The 17,337-nt window shown below is 49.0% G+C and overlaps 3 protein-coding genes across 4 annotated transcripts; 1 reads left to right on the top strand and 2 right to left on the bottom strand.

Moving 5' to 3' along the window:
* The first annotated feature begins 451 nt into the window (after positions 1–451).
* Positions 452–10,391, top strand: LOC125983257 (xylosyltransferase 1). The gene is made up of 11 exons (XM_049744370.2): positions 452–752; positions 3,666–4,071; positions 4,876–5,051; positions 5,123–5,325; positions 5,815–5,895; positions 5,963–6,179; positions 6,301–6,477; positions 7,226–7,500; positions 8,044–8,239; positions 8,354–8,690; positions 8,797–10,391. Exons 1-11 carry the CDS (start codon positions 453–455, stop codon positions 9,123–9,125), a joined length of 2,697 nt encoding a protein of 898 aa, XP_049600327.1. The 5' UTR covers position 452; the 3' UTR covers positions 9,126–10,391.
* A 135-nt stretch (positions 10,392–10,526) lies between these two features.
* kat8 (K(lysine) acetyltransferase 8) lies at positions 10,527–13,807 on the bottom strand. Its single transcript, XM_049744390.2, has 11 exons — positions 13,446–13,807; positions 12,752–12,826; positions 12,504–12,682; positions 12,326–12,379; positions 12,078–12,242; positions 11,831–11,920; positions 11,619–11,759; positions 11,219–11,312; positions 10,989–11,139; positions 10,737–10,891; positions 10,527–10,671 (listed from the first exon to the last, which is right to left on the bottom strand). The coding sequence occupies exons 1-11, from the start codon at positions 13,696–13,698 to the stop codon at positions 10,607–10,609; spliced, it is 1,422 nt and encodes a 473-aa protein (XP_049600347.1). The 5' UTR covers positions 13,699–13,807; the 3' UTR covers positions 10,527–10,606.
* A 473-nt stretch (positions 13,808–14,280) lies between these two features.
* On the bottom strand, positions 14,281–17,046 carry rnf25 (ring finger protein 25). 2 transcript variants are annotated; one of them, XM_049744392.2, is made up of 10 exons: positions 16,907–17,046; positions 16,420–16,491; positions 16,264–16,360; positions 16,114–16,181; positions 15,934–16,003; positions 15,784–15,855; positions 15,555–15,695; positions 15,226–15,315; positions 15,019–15,156; positions 14,281–14,900 (listed from the first exon to the last, which is right to left on the bottom strand). In XM_049744392.2, exons 1-10 carry the CDS (start codon positions 16,924–16,926, stop codon positions 14,346–14,348), a joined length of 1,323 nt encoding a protein of 440 aa, XP_049600349.1. In that variant the 5' UTR covers positions 16,927–17,046; the 3' UTR covers positions 14,281–14,345. The 2 variants fall into 2 exon arrangements, with proteins under 2 accessions (XP_049600349.1, XP_049600348.1); XM_049744391.2 differs by having other exon boundaries at positions 15,784–16,003.
* Positions 17,047–17,337: the final 291 nt, after the last annotated feature.

The raw sequence follows: 17,337 nt of genomic DNA, 5'->3' as shown, positions 1-17,337 counted from the left end.
AGCGGACTGGAGGAAGACTGCGTGTGGGACCCCCAGCGGATCGCCATCCTCGACACCATTGTGCCAACGCCGCGCGTCATCGCATGAAGGTGACCGTCAGCAACAGTTGTCACCATCAAGTGAAAGTAAAACAAATATTTATTCTGTGTTTTTGTTTTGAAAGTGACGCTTTTATTTTGCATGCACACTGAGAAGAACGACACCGACCTGGCTCGTCTGTCAGCGTGGAAGAAGCAAGAAGAACAAACGCAGCTGATGTGAAGAAATATGCATGCGATACAGATACAGTGTTGACTTGACTCTCTGGCGGCCACGCGTGGCGTGGGCGTCCGCCTGCCACGCTCTCCTCTTTCCCTCCCTGTGCCAAAACCCCTCCCCTCCTCCCCGGTCGTCCCTCAGTCGTCCGCCGCCGCCGCCGCCAGCAGCCGCTCTCAAGCGGCGTCCAGGCGGCAATGAAGGCTCACGCGTGTCCCCGCAGGCTGGCTGTCAGTCTCCGCCTCCGCTCCCGGTCGGGGGTAGCGGCCGCAGCACTGGCCGTGCTGCTCATCCAGACTCTGCTGGTGTGGAACTTCACCAGCCTGGATGGCTCGTCCGGCGGAGAGCGAAGCGGCCGCGAGAAGCGAGCCGTCGGCCGGGACAAAGCCGACTGGCAGCCGCCCAGGAGCGGGCTGCTGCGGAGGACCGAGTCGCCGCCGCAGCCCTCGCAGCCGCTGGAGCTGGGAAACGCTGTCGGAAGACACAAGCTCCGAGCCGTAAGTCCTCTCTGTGTCCATGTCTAGCTGGCTGTATGTCTGTTTCTGCATGTGTTTGGACGCTTGCGAGTGATGTGCGGGAAGCGGATGTCGCGCTCTGGCAGCTGTGGGCAACTAGCGGGCAGAAGTCCACTCAGAAAAGCGGCAATTTAACGTAGCAATAGCTTGACAGAGAGCCCAAACGTCTATTGGAAAATATTCTTTCACACATTATGACAGGCGCTAACAGGGATGGGAGACTCCCAAATGAACGCCGATTGGTAAAAGTCAGCGCACTTGTTCTGGAAATATATACATTTTTACAATTCATGCTAAAGTTATCCAGAAAAATCTATGGTCGACAAGTTTGTCAAGAGAGTTTTGTGCCAGCCTGCTTAATGTCGAATGTGTCATGATAACATACACAAATGTGAACGAAGACTTTAAATTGAACGCTGATTGGAAGCACTCCTGACATTAACAAAAAATTATTTTATTTCTTCAACCCTTTGTAACGCTATTTAAAAATGTCTCATTTATCAAAGGTTTTTTTGGAAACTTGACATCAAATTCAAAGTTCTGAGTTCAGAAAGTTACTGTACTCTTATAATGTTATGCATTTTAATACATACTATAGTATACGTATATTTAATATATACAATGACTAGTATTACTGCTGCACAGATGAGATCAGAGACACATACTAAAGCAGCAGCATTTAATTGATGCAGTATGACAAAAAATAGGTGGAATTCTTTTCATTCTATTCATTATGTCAGTACTCTTATTTTATTGTAGAGTAATTACGGAGATGCTAATTTTCGCTTGCGCAGTGGTGTTTTCCTTCATGTGTTAGCATTAAGCTGGTGCGTTGAAGTGAAATTAGAGGTTTTCCCACCCCCAGGTGAAGAGTGAAGTCTTGCGGTTTTGTCTCGCTACTTCTTGTTTTGCCTTGGTGAGGAAGGCGAGGGTGGGGCCACCCTTGCGTTTTACATCCTTTCATTATACTGCACCCGTTCCCTCTCATCTTCCCTTTGTGTGTGTGTGTGTGATGTGACATTAAAAGTGCGGCGGGCCAGACGTGGCATTTGACGTTTGGGGTGAATGACACGAAATGGTGGACGTGGTTCTTGCATGGATGCAATTGTGACTTGGGACAAAATGTCCTCCATCCTGAAGGTGGCGCCATATGAAGCGAGTCGGCATTCCAAGGCCAATGCCGCAATTGGGTGTGACCAGTGACTTGATGAAAGTTCACTGGAAGTTGATTGTGACGTAATGAAAGGCCACTGTTAGCTACTTGCCGGTCGCCACGGTGACGGCGCCACCGGCCTAGCTCACCTATCGTGAGAAAAGATCATTCTTTTCTAGTCTTTGTTTTGCGCTCTTAGGACCCCCGCTGCTTGCCCGCCTGCCCGCCGACCTGTCAACGGGCACATTTAAGTCTTGCGTCGCTGTGGCAACAGTGGGCCAAACGCCGAACTGACCCTGCTGGGACCAGTGGACACTCATGTGGATGACTTTAAAACAACAAGTTTTCAAAGTGATCATCTTATCATTTTGACATCAACAACAAGCCCTCAACTCAAATCAATAATTTCAAGTTTTGCCAGTGTAGATAATAAAAGCCGTCCAGATGGCTGGAAAGTGATCCGAAAGCTAAATGGGCGGCTAAAACGCAGATGAAGAAGAAGCAGCTTTCCCACCGGCCGGATGAGCCGGGATTACGACAGGATTATAATCCATCGCTCTATTCTCAAAAAAAACAAAATTTCACATTGTAGCTTTCGGGTTTTTGTGTTAGCGTATTTTGTGTGTCCCCTGACTGGACAAGCCAAACGTCACAGCAACTTTTTTTTTTTTTTTTTTATCCTATTGATGTGATGACTCAGTTGTCGGTTTTAAAAATGAATTGTGGCCTTTGAGCGCTAAAATTCCACATCTGCTCTATTGTGGGTGGATATGTGTGTGTGTTTGTGTGGGTGTGCGTGTGTGTGTGTGTGTGTGTGTGAGAATGTGTGTGAGTGATGGTGGGAGTCGCCCAAGCACGGTGCCGTCTACGTGAGTGTAAATGTTTTTTTTTTTTAAGGCAAACAGCTCGATGTCAATGTCCTGAGTGTTCTCACTTAGTGTTTGTGTTAGTGTTGGCCTCCAACCAGCGGGGGCAGCGCATGCTGAAGTGGCGCCATCTTGCAAACAGAAGTCATTTGAAAACACTTCGAGATTGAATCTCACGTTCCTTTCACACATTCATATTCTGTAGCAATCCAGTCAGTCACTCAATTTCATGGCCCACACAAAAAGACCAGATGGCGGATTCAAACCCAGTCTTTGAGACCAGACTTTGTTCCCGCTAGTCTGCCGTGCTGCCATTTTCACGTTTGTCCGTCCGCATGCCTGCCTGCCATTCCTCGGAGCTGACTTAATGAAAGCTTGCATGCGTAGCAGGTGGTGAGGCCCATGGAGGACACGCCCTCTTGCGTGTGCGCGCGTCACGCATGTTCGCTTAAACATGACGACTCACACCGAAGACAGATATAGCACCATGTGGGATATGAAAATAGTCACCGAAGTCATGTGGTTTAGCGCACACCCACACGCACACACACTCACGCACACACACACACACACACGCACACACACACACGCATACACTCTCATTGTGGCAAAAGTAAAGTTGGTCCACCTGTGTGACACATGCACAGGGGTTAAAGGTCGTCTATTATTATTTTGCGGGAGGAAAAGCATGTAGTGGCAGCATGAAGCCTGCGGAACATTCAAAATGCAACTTTGACAGCAATGTCGCAATAACATTTTGAAATAGTTTGAATTTGAAATGACATCAAAGCTGAATGATGGCTATCAAAAGTTCAATTTCATCAAATGTCAGGTAGCATCTTACTAAAGGCAATCACTCTCTGTCTCCCCCTTCAGGACATTTACCGCTCGCACCGGCCCAAAGAAAAGCGATATTTGTCCCCTGACAGCAACAACAACGAGAACTCAGTCCCCAAAGACTTGGAGCACGTGGACGGCGGCCGCCCGGGAAAGCCACACCAGCGACCCGACGGCAAAACGCAAAACGTGCCGGCAAAAGTGGCCGAGCGAGCTGTCGCGCTCCCTCGGGCGGCAATTGGTGGCTGGTCGTCGACAGTGCCGCCGAGCATCGCCCCCTCGCCGGCATCAGTGACCAAGTGCGAGATGGGCAGCAAAGAAGTCATCTCGGCGCTGTCGCGGGCCAAAAGTCGTGAGTGTCGTCAGCGGATTGCCGACGTCTACTGCCGCCACAAGGACAACGTCCTCATGCCGACTAAACTACCCACCTACTGCCCCCTGCAGGGTGAGACGAGTACACGCACACACACGCACGCATGCGCACACACACACACACACACGCACACACACACATGTGGATGTGAAATGCATTTCCACTTGGGCCTGACTTTTGTTGGCACCTGATTCCACTTGTGTGCAGCATAACAGCTGCAGCACCATGTTGGGTTTGAAAACCGGGCTCCACTAATGGCATTGTTTGTCTATTTGTTGATGGGGACCGAATTTTTATTTATTTATATGTCTCCACACAAGGCTGTGTGTCGGCAGATGAGCGGAAAACCAACGTCAGCACGTTTGTCTTTGCACACGTGTGGACGTGTCCTTTGTCCAAACGGAAAAGGCCAGTATGCGTCTGTGAGATCTTTCGACATAATTACACCCTCATCCCACTTATTCTGGGATGTGCTGACTAATGACTTCCATGTCGGCGCTTTTTATTTTTGATGGCGGGCCCCACCCGAAGCCAAAACTAACCCCCAATCCCACTCTCAGTCGGCAGGCAGGGCGGGAGCCTCGTCTTTGACATGGCGAGGGGCCGGAGGGGCGGGGGGCATCCGCCCCACGGTGGGCCAGCCTGTAGTTAGTGGTGACAATCCCTCAAGCTCCGCGCAAGCCCTGTCAGCCCACTCCGGTCACGCAACACGTGATGAGAATGTCACGGATGAGCAAACATTGGAGCCACATGAGGTGCAAGAGCACGTGGGCCAACTCATTTATCGATGACATGAAAGGAGAAAAGGACCCAATGACTTTAAAAGTTCTCATTTCTTTCACTGTATTGAATTCACTGACTCCTCCTCCCTGGCAGGTAAAGTGAGCGTGAACATCCAATGGGACGAGGAGGACGTGTCGGAGCGGGCAACGTCGTCGCCGGTGCGTCTGGCCTTCGTGCTGGTGGTGCACGGGCGTGCCTCACGCCAATTCCACCGCCTCTTTAAGGCCATCTACCACACGGCGCACTTCTATTACATCCACGTGGACCAGGTGACATGTACGCACACACGCACCGTGACATCATCGCCGCTAACCCCCTCCAACCCGCCCCCTCATCCCAGAGGTCGGACTTCCTTCACCGCGAGGTGACTCTGCTGGCCGGCCAGTACACCAATGTGCGCGTGACGCCGTGGAGGATGGCCACCATCTGGGGCGGCGCCAGTTTGCTGGCCATGTACCTGCGCGCCATGGAGGACCTCCTGGACATGCACGATTGGTCATGGGACTTCTTCGTCAACCTCAGCGCTGCTGACTACCCAGTCAGGTGAGCCGAGCGGAGACTTATTTTCTCCAAATTCTTCACGATTTAAATGTTTATGTTGTAACTGTAAAGACAAAGAGATATATTTCCATGTTCGATAAGGGCATACAGCACTCATATTGACGCCTCAGTTGCGCTGGGCAGTTATGGTGGCAAAAAAATAGCCCAGGCAATTGGTCGCATGTCAATAGACGCACCCCCCCCCCCCTAAAATTTATGTCACAGTCATGGCAACATCAATAGCTGTGACGTCAGCCAGCGCAGGGACATTGAGTCAATACAAAAAGATGTGTGTGTTTGTTGTCGGGCTGGGCTATGAATCCATTTTATTGATTTATTAGAGTGAATTGTTCATGACCACTTTTCCAAATCGATTATTTTTGCACTGTTACATGAACAAGATGAAGCCCTCAAGTCATTTTAAATGTAAGATTGGCCTGCCCTTGTGTGTCGAGTGTTTGGTCGTCGCCTAACCTCGCATTGTCCTGGCAGGACCAACGATCAGCTGGTGTCCTTCTTGTCCAAATATCGACACCTCAACTTTATCAAGTCTCACGGACGAGACAACACCCGGTGAGCGACGCCCTCTAACCCCGCCCCCACCCAGAGGTAGCCGTCATCTTATTGAATGTCCTGTCAGTTTTATCCGCAAGCAGGGCCTGGACCGCCTCTTCCTGGAGTGCGATACGCACATGTGGCGTCTCGGGGACCGTAAAATCCCGGAAGGCATCGCCGTGGATGGCGGCTCCGACTGGTTCCTGCTCAACCGAGCCTTCGTGGAATACGTGATCCGATCCACCGATGAACTGGTCGCCGGTTTAAAGCGATTCTACGCCTTCACGCTTCTTCCTGCTGAGGTAGTAATCCTGTGAAGTTACTGACTTTCAACGTTTCTAATCAAGTCAAATGTGACGGGCTCTTATTTGTCGGTCCGAGCGCAGTGCCAACACCTAACACGCTCTCCGCTGCCCCCTGCAGTCGTTCTTCCACACGGTGCTAGAGAACAGCGCCCTCTGTGGCAGCATGGTGGACAACAACCTGAGGCTGACCAACTGGAACCGCAAGCTGGGCTGCAAATGTCAGTATAAGCACATCGTGGATTGGTGCGGCTGCTCACCCAACGACTTCAAGCCCGCCGACATGCCGCGCTTCCTGGTAAAACACACACACACACACACACACACACACACACACACACACACACACACACACACACACACACACATACACACTTCGAGGGGTAAAAATCAGCCCCCGTAGCTAGTGTGACTTAGCAACCATAAATGCGGCAGACATGTCACTCAAGAGTTTAGCCACAAAAAAAGTCTCAAGAAGCCCCGCCCAAGACGTCACTCAAGCCTACCATTTTGCTTTCAAGTGGCCATTTTTATGATTATCTTCTGACGGCGCAATGTTGTTATTAGAAGGTAAAGATTAGAGAGCGGCAGATGTATCGCAACAGGAAGCGTTTGTCATCTATGGATATTTCTGGGCCTTAAAAAAAAAAAAACTAGCAAAGACTCCCGTGTGTTGTGCCGTCCACTTTTCCACCCGCGCCGGGAATAACTTTGACAAATTAGCGGTGCGTCTGAGCCGCGGGCCTCTGAGCCGCGGGCCTCTGGGAGCTGGCGGCTGATCCAGGAAGCAGCTGCTGTATTTTTAGATGCCTCCTGACTTCCAACCCGTCATTAAAGCAAGTTCGCGGACAGTCACGGCGCATGCCGCCGCTTTCTTGCCGTTAGGGGCGCCCAAGATTAAGGTTAAGATTATAAGATTTTTTTTTTTTTTTTTTTAATAACAAGCAATCAGTGGCCATGAAAGAGGTCTGATATGTCGGTAGTCCTCCACTTGAAACTTGCCTCTGACTTGCACACTTACGGGTTCCTCCTCCTTTTTGGGGCAGCAAACGTCGCGCCCCACCTTCTTTGCCAGGAAGTTCGAAGCCAGCGTCAGCCAGGAAATAATCAACCAACTGGACGCGCACTTGTTCGGGGCTCCAGCACCAGGCCTGCTGGGCCTGAGCGCGTACTGGGAGAACGTCTACGAGCGGGAGACGGACGGCGCAGACGGCTTGACAGACGCCGCGCTCAGCCACTACCACGCCTTTGCTCGCTTGGGCCTGGAGCGTGCGGCCGCCGCCGCCTCGCTGCGGGGTCACACTGCCCACGACACCTGCAGGTACCAAAACGTTGTGGTTGAAAAGTTGCCATCAATGACTGGACGCTCAAACGTTCCAAGGCAATGAACTCACCAGCAAAGCTCAACGTTCGCTACCGTTTGCCAACTTTTACTAATGCTAGCCAAGCTTAGCTTGTATGGGTGCACAATCGGCCTTCAGTTTCTGTATGAGTGTGTGAGTTTGTGTGAGTGTGTGTGTGTAGGTGTGTGTGTGTGTGTGTGTTTGAGTTGTGTGTGTGTGTGTGTGTGTGTGTGTTTGAGTTGGTCTCCCTCACAAGCTACAAGGAACTCCTTGTTCATGTTTGGGTGGGACATGTGTCTGTGTGTGTCTGTTGAAGAAAGGTTTGTCTGTTACAAAACTGTTAAAATGTATTTGACTTCATCACCTCAAGCGTGTGTGTTTGTGTGTGTGTGTGTGTGTGTGTGTGTGTGTGTGCGCGTGTGTGTGTGTTAACTAAAAACCCTAACCCTAAAAAGAGTCTGTTTGCTAGCTGTAAAATGTTTACACGTTTGTTCGAGTCAATGTGCGTGTGTGCGTTTTAGGTATGAGGCGACAGGCCACCCCACGTCCGTGCACATGTACTTTGTGTCGGACCAGTTCCAGGGCTACCTGGTGCGCCACACGGCGCTCAACCGAGCCTCTGCTCAGACGGAGACTCTGGAGACCTGGGTGACTCCCCGGGAACTTTTTAGCTTCGGCGGACCCCCCAACGCTGCCAACAGGCTGCAGCACATACAGGTCACACACCAAAATTGAGCTAAAAGCCAACAAAGCTGCTCTAAAAGCAAACTAGAACTTACTGAAGCTGGACAATTAGTGTTCCGCGCTGTGATTTGTCTGGTGTGTGTGCAGGTGGGGGCGGACTGGGACGCCAAGGAGCGCATATTCCGCCGGCGCGGCGGGCCGCTGGGGCCCGAAGACGAGGTGTCGGCGGCGCAGCACTGGAGTCGTGCTGCGAATAACCTAACGGCGACGGTGGTGTGGATTGACCCCACCAACGTGATCGCTGCCACCTACGATATCCACGTGGACGCCAACGCAGACGTCACTCACTACCGCCCTCCATTGGTGGCGCCGCTTCGCCCCGGCGTCTGGACCCTCAGGATCCTTAACCGCTGGAGTCCGCTGGGACAGACACGCTTTCTCATTGCTCCGTTGCAATTTCGCCGGCGGCGGCCCATCACGCAAGGTCAAAATGCAATGACAGTTAAATGTTAGAATTTTGTTATATGAAAACATCAGAACAATTAGGGTTTCAAAGTAAGTTTTTAAAATGATCTATTGTTTGTTTGTAGAGGAGGCACGCGTGGCCCACGGCGGCCCGTCAGGTCGGACGTACATGGAGCAGAGCTTCCACGGGCTGAACCCGGTACTGCGCCTGCCGCTCAGCTTGAACGCGATGGAGGAAGCGGAGGCCAACGCCGGCCTGACGGGAGAGCCGCTGCGCCGCTGGATGGACCACCTGCTGGCCGGTTTCTGGACGGCAGCCGGCGTGTGCGCTGCCGGCCCCGCCCCCTCCGCCTGCCACGTCCTGCCGCTCTGCCGTCGTACCGCCTGGAGCTCGGACAGCCCTGACCCCAAATCCCAAGTGGGGCCGGCCGGGCTCGATGGCCGCATCAGGTAACCTCGGAACCTGGCACGGCGCCACTCTTGTTTTAAAGGTCCGCGCGCCTTCATCGTGCCACCTAAGCGCCGACAAGTTCAATAGTACAAGAACATTTTGCATTTCAATGATGTGGGAGGCATTTTCCTCCCACTCAAATTGGTCATCTTTATTTATTTGGGAAATCATTCTTATTATATATGATACCAAAATGTTAATTAAGATGCATTTATTCATTTTATATTCTTTTATGTCATTAAATAGGTGGTTTATTCTCATAATATGTTTTTATATAATAGTTCATTCCTAAATGTTTATTATTTCTAAATAATACAATACAAATAAGAACCTGTTTAATACAAATAAGACCCGAACCCTTAACCCTATCATTAGTTTTACATTTTCTTTTTTAAACTTATACAATTTAAAAATCAAAGGACAAAAGTTTTCTATGCCACAATTTTTCCATAGCAAAATTGATAATGAATTGTTTTAATTCATTCATAATATAATAAAAATAAAATAATGATAAAATAAATAAAATAACTAATTTCGCTGTAACTATATGTCATTCATTAAACGATTGGTTTGTTATAATACATAAAATGTGGAGATTCAGATCACGATTGCAAATTTAATGAGTAGTTTTTTCTTAAGTTTAAAAAATGAAAGCACAAGATTTTCTTGTCCCATTTGGCTGTTTTCCTCATGTCATAAAAGAGCAAAACTGCCCTTTGACCGTTGTTCACTTCCTGCTTGTTTCACAGAAAGTGAGGTCACGACGTCATTGTACACAAAAAAATGGATGTGGTGTGCACGTGAGTGTGTGTAAAGTCCGGGCACTTTCCGGTGTTAGGCCCCCAAGGGGCAGCCGGTGCCCAGGTAGACACGAGACACAAATGACAAAACAGCAAATATTTATTTATTTAGTTTTCTTTTCTGTTGGAATGTGTTGACAACATATTTATTGTCTGTTACCATGGCGATAGAGGAGCACTGGATACAACGTGCCTCAGAGTCCTTCGTGAGACTCACGATTAAAAACGACAAGCCAAAAGTTGAATGTGGTGAATGAAAGCTGAACACTGTGAGATTTCAAAGCTGCCTCACATTTTGGACTTTATTTAAGATGAGAAATTAATATAAATGAATGTCTATTTAAGTTTGTTGCTCATTTGTTATGAACTGAAAAGACTTTTTGTCGCTGCTCTTTGTCGTGCCTTTTGTGTTCCACATGGACACCTTCAAAAACTTTTGGAAACAAAATAAACAACTTGGACAAAAATATAATGTCCCTCTTTTTGTCTTTGTATTATATACAGAACTGCATTGCTGCCATGGTCACAAGAATTGAGATTTAATCACACACACACATATATACACACATTCAGTGCGTCCACAGATGGATGTCATGAGTCCACATGCGACAATGTTTTCCTTTATTTAAAAAAAGTAGCAAGACACACTGTATGGCACATATTTACACAGATGGCAGCTTCTTGTCACTTCTTGGACAGCTTGGCCTGCTTGTTCTTGGGAGGCGCCCACTTGAGGCACAGCGTGTCCACTGTATGACAATTACAAAGCGTTACTCGAGACAGGACACGCGATGGCAGCAGACAAAACCCTCACCAGTGATGGGCGGCTTCTTGTACTGGGCGCTTTTGAGGTGCTCCTCCACCAATTTGGGCGTGACGCAAATTACGTGCTGTCCTTTCCAGTACTTGACCATGTTGAGTGACTGCAGCGTGCTGATGATGTCACTCTGCGTGATGCTCGTCATCTGGCTGCAGATAGAAACGACACATTGTTTTCTGTGGTACGGTTGCCAATTTTTCTGTTCATTTCTTAAACGCTGTTACGCTGTTATGTTGTTATGCGTACCTGAGGTCTTTGATGGAAAGAGTCCCTCTAAAGTCTCGGAGGATCTCCAAAAGCACCCAGGACCAGTAACTGCGGTAGCTCAACTTGCCCAGGTCGGACAGCGGCTTCTCTGGTGAACCCACAGCGCTCTCCAGCTTGGACAGCTCATAACCTGAACGCACGCACACGTGCGATGTAAACAGAGTGCCTCGTTTGTGGTTGTCGTGACGGGGAAGGGGGCGGTCACTCACTGAAGGCGATGAGGAACTTGCCGTAGCCGCGGCGTTGGTACGGTGGCAGAGTGAGGATGCAGGCCACGTTGTTACCGTCTGGAGATTCTTTCTCCTGGAAACATGAAAACCGGTGTGACATTTTAACAGATCGGCCGCCGAGATTGTTCCAAAAAGGCTGCAAAGCTGACTTTGGAATAATAAGCTCAATTTTTTGCACTGATCGCTTGGCACTTTTTAAATTTCGTTGTACATGTGTGACAATGACAATAAAGATCTATTCTATTCTATTCTATTCTATTCTATTCTATTCTATTCTATTCTATTCCAAAACCCCACATTAACCAAAGGGTAATCAAACCAAAAGGGAAAAGTCATACGGCAAATAGTATCGTTTCAGTACTAGCATTGGAGTACTTACTTTAGAGAAGTATCCCACGATGTGCGCCCCCTGCTTGTTGACTTCGGTGAGGATGTAGAAAATGAAGGGCTCCACGTCAAAGTAAAGTGTTTTGTGGTCCAGGAATAGTTTGGCCAGCAGACACAAGTTCTGACAGTAGATCTGAAACGCACAAGACCAGGCGTTGGTGTCACACTCCCCGTTGCTGCCACGCGCATCTCCAGTCCGCTCACCTTGTGGTCTCGTCCATCTACCTCGTAGACGGAGATGTTGCTCCTGCGGTAGATCTCCTTGCCTGGAGGCTGCTTCCACTGGCAGTTGGACTGCAAACGCAATTTGACGTCAGCTCACACACGGCAAAACTAAAAGATTCTTACGCGCACGGTTTTAAACTAGGGTTAGGGTTTTAAAATAGGGTTTGACTTGACTTTTTACTTTAGACTTTGAAGGAGTTTTGTTCACGTGATGGCGGCTACTGACCAGGTGGTGCCTGAAGGTGTTCTCATACTTCATGTACTTGAGGCAGTACTCGCAGATCCAAAGTTTGGGTTGTTTGCCGTAATCTTCGGGGAAGGGCGAGAAGTACCAGGCGTCAATCTCAAAGTTGCCGATCTGGATCTTGTCCACATATTTCACCTTGGTGATCTGCAGAGGAGGTCCGGGGTGAGGATGAGGATTGGCACGACCAAAACTGGCACCGCCTTGATGAAAACCAAGATGCTTCCTACCGCCTCGTGTTCCTTTTCCAGGGCCGCCGTGGTTGGGTCCATCTCAGCGTACGTCTGCAAATAAAAACACAACGGCGTTGGTTCACAGAGACATTACCATGGCGACAAAACACCGAGTCAGAAACAACACATTCTTGGTTGGAGTAAAGGTGCTTTTTGTCACACGGCAGGTGCTAACCTTCTGCACGTGGTTGATCTCGTCATGTTTGCGTTTCTGGTTGCGTGTGATCTTGCGCTCAGGCTGCTCGCCAATGTCTCCCACGCCGCCCACCTCCACGCTCTTCCTCACCGCGTCCTTCACCGTCTTGGTCAGCGCCAGCCGTGCTTTGCCGACCCACTCATCCAGGCGCCTGTTGACTGACCGCACGCACACACACATTGACCTCCGCGTGCACATAATTTGTGTGTGCGTGTGCTTGCGCTTACAGCCGACATAGTGGACGTAGAACTCTTCTCGTCCTTCCTGCTCGTTTAGTCGAGACTGGATCACTTCTGCTGCGTCTGTACACAGACATTAAAGATATTGGAAACAGCCAAAATTTGCAGGTAAAAAGTAAAGCTGGAGAAAAAAAGTTTTAAGTAAAACAGTGAAATGTAAAAGGTAGTAAAAGTAGTCAAAAGTAGCAGTTAAGTTAAAAATTAACCTTCGTACAAACAAAAAGAAGTCATGTAGAAAAGTAAAGTAGAAAAGAAAAGGCTAGGAATACATTTTAAGGGTAAAGTTTAAAAGTGTCGCAAGTAAAAACAATCTAAATGGTTAAAAAGTACAGCAAATAATAATTATAAATTACTAGCGCCCCCTAGGTGCCGCAAAGTAGTGCACTTTACTGTGTGTCAAACGGTCAACAATAGGTTTCACACAGTCCATTATTATGCCTTGTTTGAGGGCAAACAAACACGCCCCCTAGTGCTGCTGACGTCATGGATATCGTTTAGTGCTATTCTTGTCTAACAATGTACTACTGACGTCATTGTCTGATCTCCTTGTTTGGTTTTAAGTGTTCGCAACTCAACCGTTATCCGTTAAACGGATCGACAATGTTGTCAGGGAATGTGCCCAATGATCACCATCATTTATTTTAACATGGTTAGTCGCAACGCTAATAAGCTAACAACTTACGCCATGTTTTATCGGCTCGTTGGCACAAATAGGTTCCTCCGATCTCCACCGACACTTCCTGCTCTCTGCCACCGAGCAGGATGCTCCTCTCCTGGGTGTGCTGGCTGCCGGGGCCGTCTCCCGCCTCCCGGCCAGGAGCCTCTGTTTCGGCGTCCTCGTCGCCACTTCCGTTCGACGAGCACGCCGCTCGGAGGCTGGCATCCACATCCCTGCGCTCGTTCCCCGCGGTACAGGAGTCTAGATCCGCGTCCATAGCCCGTCCCGATTGTGCTCACGTGCAACCCGTCTTCAGGTTGAAAACAAGCGCGTTCAACAACAAATATTACAACATGGCTGACGCTGCGCTTCCGTGAGACGTCACGGCGCTTCCGTGAGACGTCATTACGCAAAGGGCACCGCCCACCGAGTAGCCCTGGCTGCAGAGGCCTAACCCAGATCCTAACCCTAAATGTAGGCTGGATCTAAAGGTTTAATTCCGCCCACACGGATTATAATCGTTTTCCTCATCGTTTTTTAACTATTTATTTGGCAGTTTTAATAATGCGCCGTCTTGAGACCGGTTAAAAACATCGAGAATTACAGTACTACATCGCACTCCTCAACATACCGTAAAAATGATTGCGGTGTGCAGTACTACGTGTCCCCAGAAGAGGGTACCCTCTCCACATAGTTAAGATTAGTTTTTGGAATTCGGTCAGTCATCATTTTCGCGGGTGTGCTGGAGCCTATCCCAGAAGTGGGGTACATCCTGAACCAATTGCACGGCACACAAACAACCATTAAGCTCATATTTACGTCTCTGGACGTCTCTGCCACCAAAAAAAGCTGAGTGATGAACAATTAGTTAATTAGCTTTAATTAGTCATTTCATTTTGTGTCACCACACCATAAGTGTGTGTGTCAGAGCTCCTCCTCTGGCCCCCCCACCCTCTGCTGGCGGGGCGCCCCTCCCCTCTGTGCCCTAGCGTCCCAGCGATGGTGTTGAGGGAGACCCCCGGGCGCCCCTCCCCTCTGTGCCCGAGTGTCCCGGCGGTGGTATTGAGAGGGGCCCCCATGGGCAGAGTGCTGCGGGCCCTTTCTTCGGGCCCGTTGGGCACGTCCCCCAGCCATATGTTTGTCAGAAAAGTGACTTCCTGTTTGGCAAAGAGTCACGTGAGCATGCGGATTCTCACACATGGCGCCAGGCGGGGCCTCGGCGGGCTCCGATGACAGACGGAGCGAGTCCAGGTGCTCTGAGATGGGGGCGCCTCCTTTAATGTGATTCGTTCGGTGCCCGCCTCCTCTCTTGGGACCCCTGCCGTAGCTGGGGCGCTTGTGTGCCTGAGGCTGCCTGTGAGTGCCTGTGCAATGCGTTGGCGGTGGAGTAAAGGGCTGTGCTGATGGGGGAAGGAGCTCAGAGGCGGTGGGTAGCAGAGGGTCCACAGCGCCGTTGCCATCAGAAGGAGGAGGAGGAGCCTGCGAGGGAAGACCATGATTTACTACATTTCTTTACAAGGTTTAGTAACATTCTAGGAACGTTGTGAGAAACAAACATGAGCGCAAGGGTAGCGTGTCACATCATCATGGTCATCACCTCATTGATGTGTATGAGGAACCGATTGGACTCCTCCTCGGGATCGATGACGCCTCCTCTACAGCGTTGTCTGTCCAGAATCTTCTCGAGTTCTCGCCACTTTTGCTGGAACTTGGAGCGGATGGCGGCGCCGTCCAGCTGGGTGACCATGAACACACGTTCAGTCCTTACTTGCTCTCGAGCACTGCCACTCGCTTCTTGTCTTACCTCAGGCAGCTGTGGCGCGGTACTGGCCGTCAGCTGGTCCAGGTTGTAGATCAGAGGCTCGCGGCACACGGGACAAACCACCATCAGCTCCTGGGGGGAAACAACAAATTTGGCAATGGATTTAAAGCAGGATGATTGATTTTTTTTTTTTCACAGTGAAAAATAGGCTCTTCATATCTTGGAAAGTGGCTGCCAAAATGAAAGTCCAAAATGAATGGATTTCTTTTCCCCCTCCAATGACAACATTTCAGGAATGAATTTTAACTTGAACTAAAATGCGTATGATGGCCCCGGGCTTAAGCCTGATGTCACTGATGTTGACGTCTAACCTGATGTTGCATGGCTGTCTTGTCGTCGGCCATCTCCTGCTGGCGGAGGCGTATCTCCTCTTCCGAGTGTCGAGCGTAGCGTCCCAGGCAGTGAGAGTGGAAGTAGTGATAGCAGTGCGTCTTGCTGAACGACTCTCCCTCCTGGACAATCAAGCAGCAAGCTTTTTATCCTAATCGAAGTCTTCCAGGTTGGCACATTGCATGGACAAAAAGAGAAGCTGAAGGCGACCTTGAATCCGTACAAGCAGATGACACAGTTCCCGTGAGGAATGTTGCTTTCAGTCAGGATTTCTTTGGCTTTCTGAAGGACGAAATGGAAAAGAAGAAGGTTGAGATTGTTGAACTTTCTGTTTTGAGGTTTAAGCGTGACGGCCGCAACCTCAATCAGCTGGTACAAGATGGGTGAGCCCACGCATGACTCAGCTTCAAGCTCAAGACTTTGCTGAAGGCTAAAACACAACATCATCATCAGCTACTAACATTAGACTCTAATCTTTAACAGGTTTCTAATGAGGTGGAAAAGACATTAGTCAAAGCACATTTAGTCAGAGGACATTACCTGCTGAGCTTGTCATCAGAGAGTCCTCGCGGGTTGTGAATGGAGATGTCAGGAGATGAGCACGGATACTGAACACATGCACAAACCATGTGAGCTTGCATCATTCATGCAAGTGAAAATATGTAATTCTAATGATGACTGGCGAGTCACCTGGTCATCGAGGGTCAGCTTCAAGCAGAGTCGGACAAACTGCGATCCAGAATCTTCGGCCGTGGACGGGTACAGAACCAGACTAACCTCCCAGTGCCTGAACAAGACATTGATGTCTATGAATATGCTTTGAGCATTTGACTCGATGTTGGTCACCTGTCTTGTGTCCTGGTGACACGCAGGTCATCCAAGTAGATGGACTGCAGCACCTCAATCTCACACAGAACCCTGACCAAGAAAGACAAGAAAAGGAGATGGCGGAGGAGAAGAAAAGGGTGATGAGGGCAGTGCAAGGACAAAGAGCAAGCGCCATCGTCACACGCCAACAAGAATAATTTGACACGAAAAAAAAAATCGCCGGATGTTAGAGTACATTCACAAATACAAGTAATTAAACAGTTTCCAAAATTGTTGTTCTAACTTGAGTAAACAAACATAAGACTTGCTGTTAAAATGTCATGTTTTTGCTGCTGCCAAATGAGCTAGCTTTAGCGAGTTAGCTGAACGGTTTTGCGCCTGGCGATCGTCACCACTCCTTTTGCAGCGGAAAACACGCAAACGATGGAACGTCTGACTGCAGCTGAATGTAATCACGTTGCAAGTTTTCTTTTTCTCCAAACAAGTCATGCGAGCTCAAACTCACTCGCTCTCCGTCGCCGCCATGATTGTTTGTCTCAGGATGCCGCTGTTTTCTTCTTCTACGGCCGTTTCAGTCCACAGACGCGACGTTTGTGGAGCGAGCTCTCCCTAGTGTGTCGTCAACGCGCTTCAACAAGGACTATTATTCAATTTTTGGGTAGATAATCTTCCAAAAGGTTCCAATAAACATTAAGAATGTTATGCATGTTCCATTGTGCTTTAGCGACGTTCTAAAATTTCCCGGTTTACTTTAAGAAGGTTCTATAACGGTATAAAAATGCTACAAGGTTCTGTTCTCCAAGGTCCTAATAAAATTTGTGCAGTGTGCTTTAATATAGTTCTTAAATCAGTAACAAGTGTCTATTTCAAGGTTGAGTGAGATTCTGAGATGTTCTTTCACAATGTTGTTACAAGTATGAAATTGTTCAACGATAT

Source organism: Syngnathus scovelli, chromosome 16 (genome assembly GCF_024217435.2).
Source record: "Syngnathus scovelli strain Florida chromosome 16, RoL_Ssco_1.2, whole genome shotgun sequence".
Taxonomy (NCBI): domain Eukaryota; kingdom Metazoa; phylum Chordata; class Actinopteri; order Syngnathiformes; family Syngnathidae; genus Syngnathus; species Syngnathus scovelli.
This window is presented reverse-complemented; position numbering and strand designations above follow the sequence as displayed.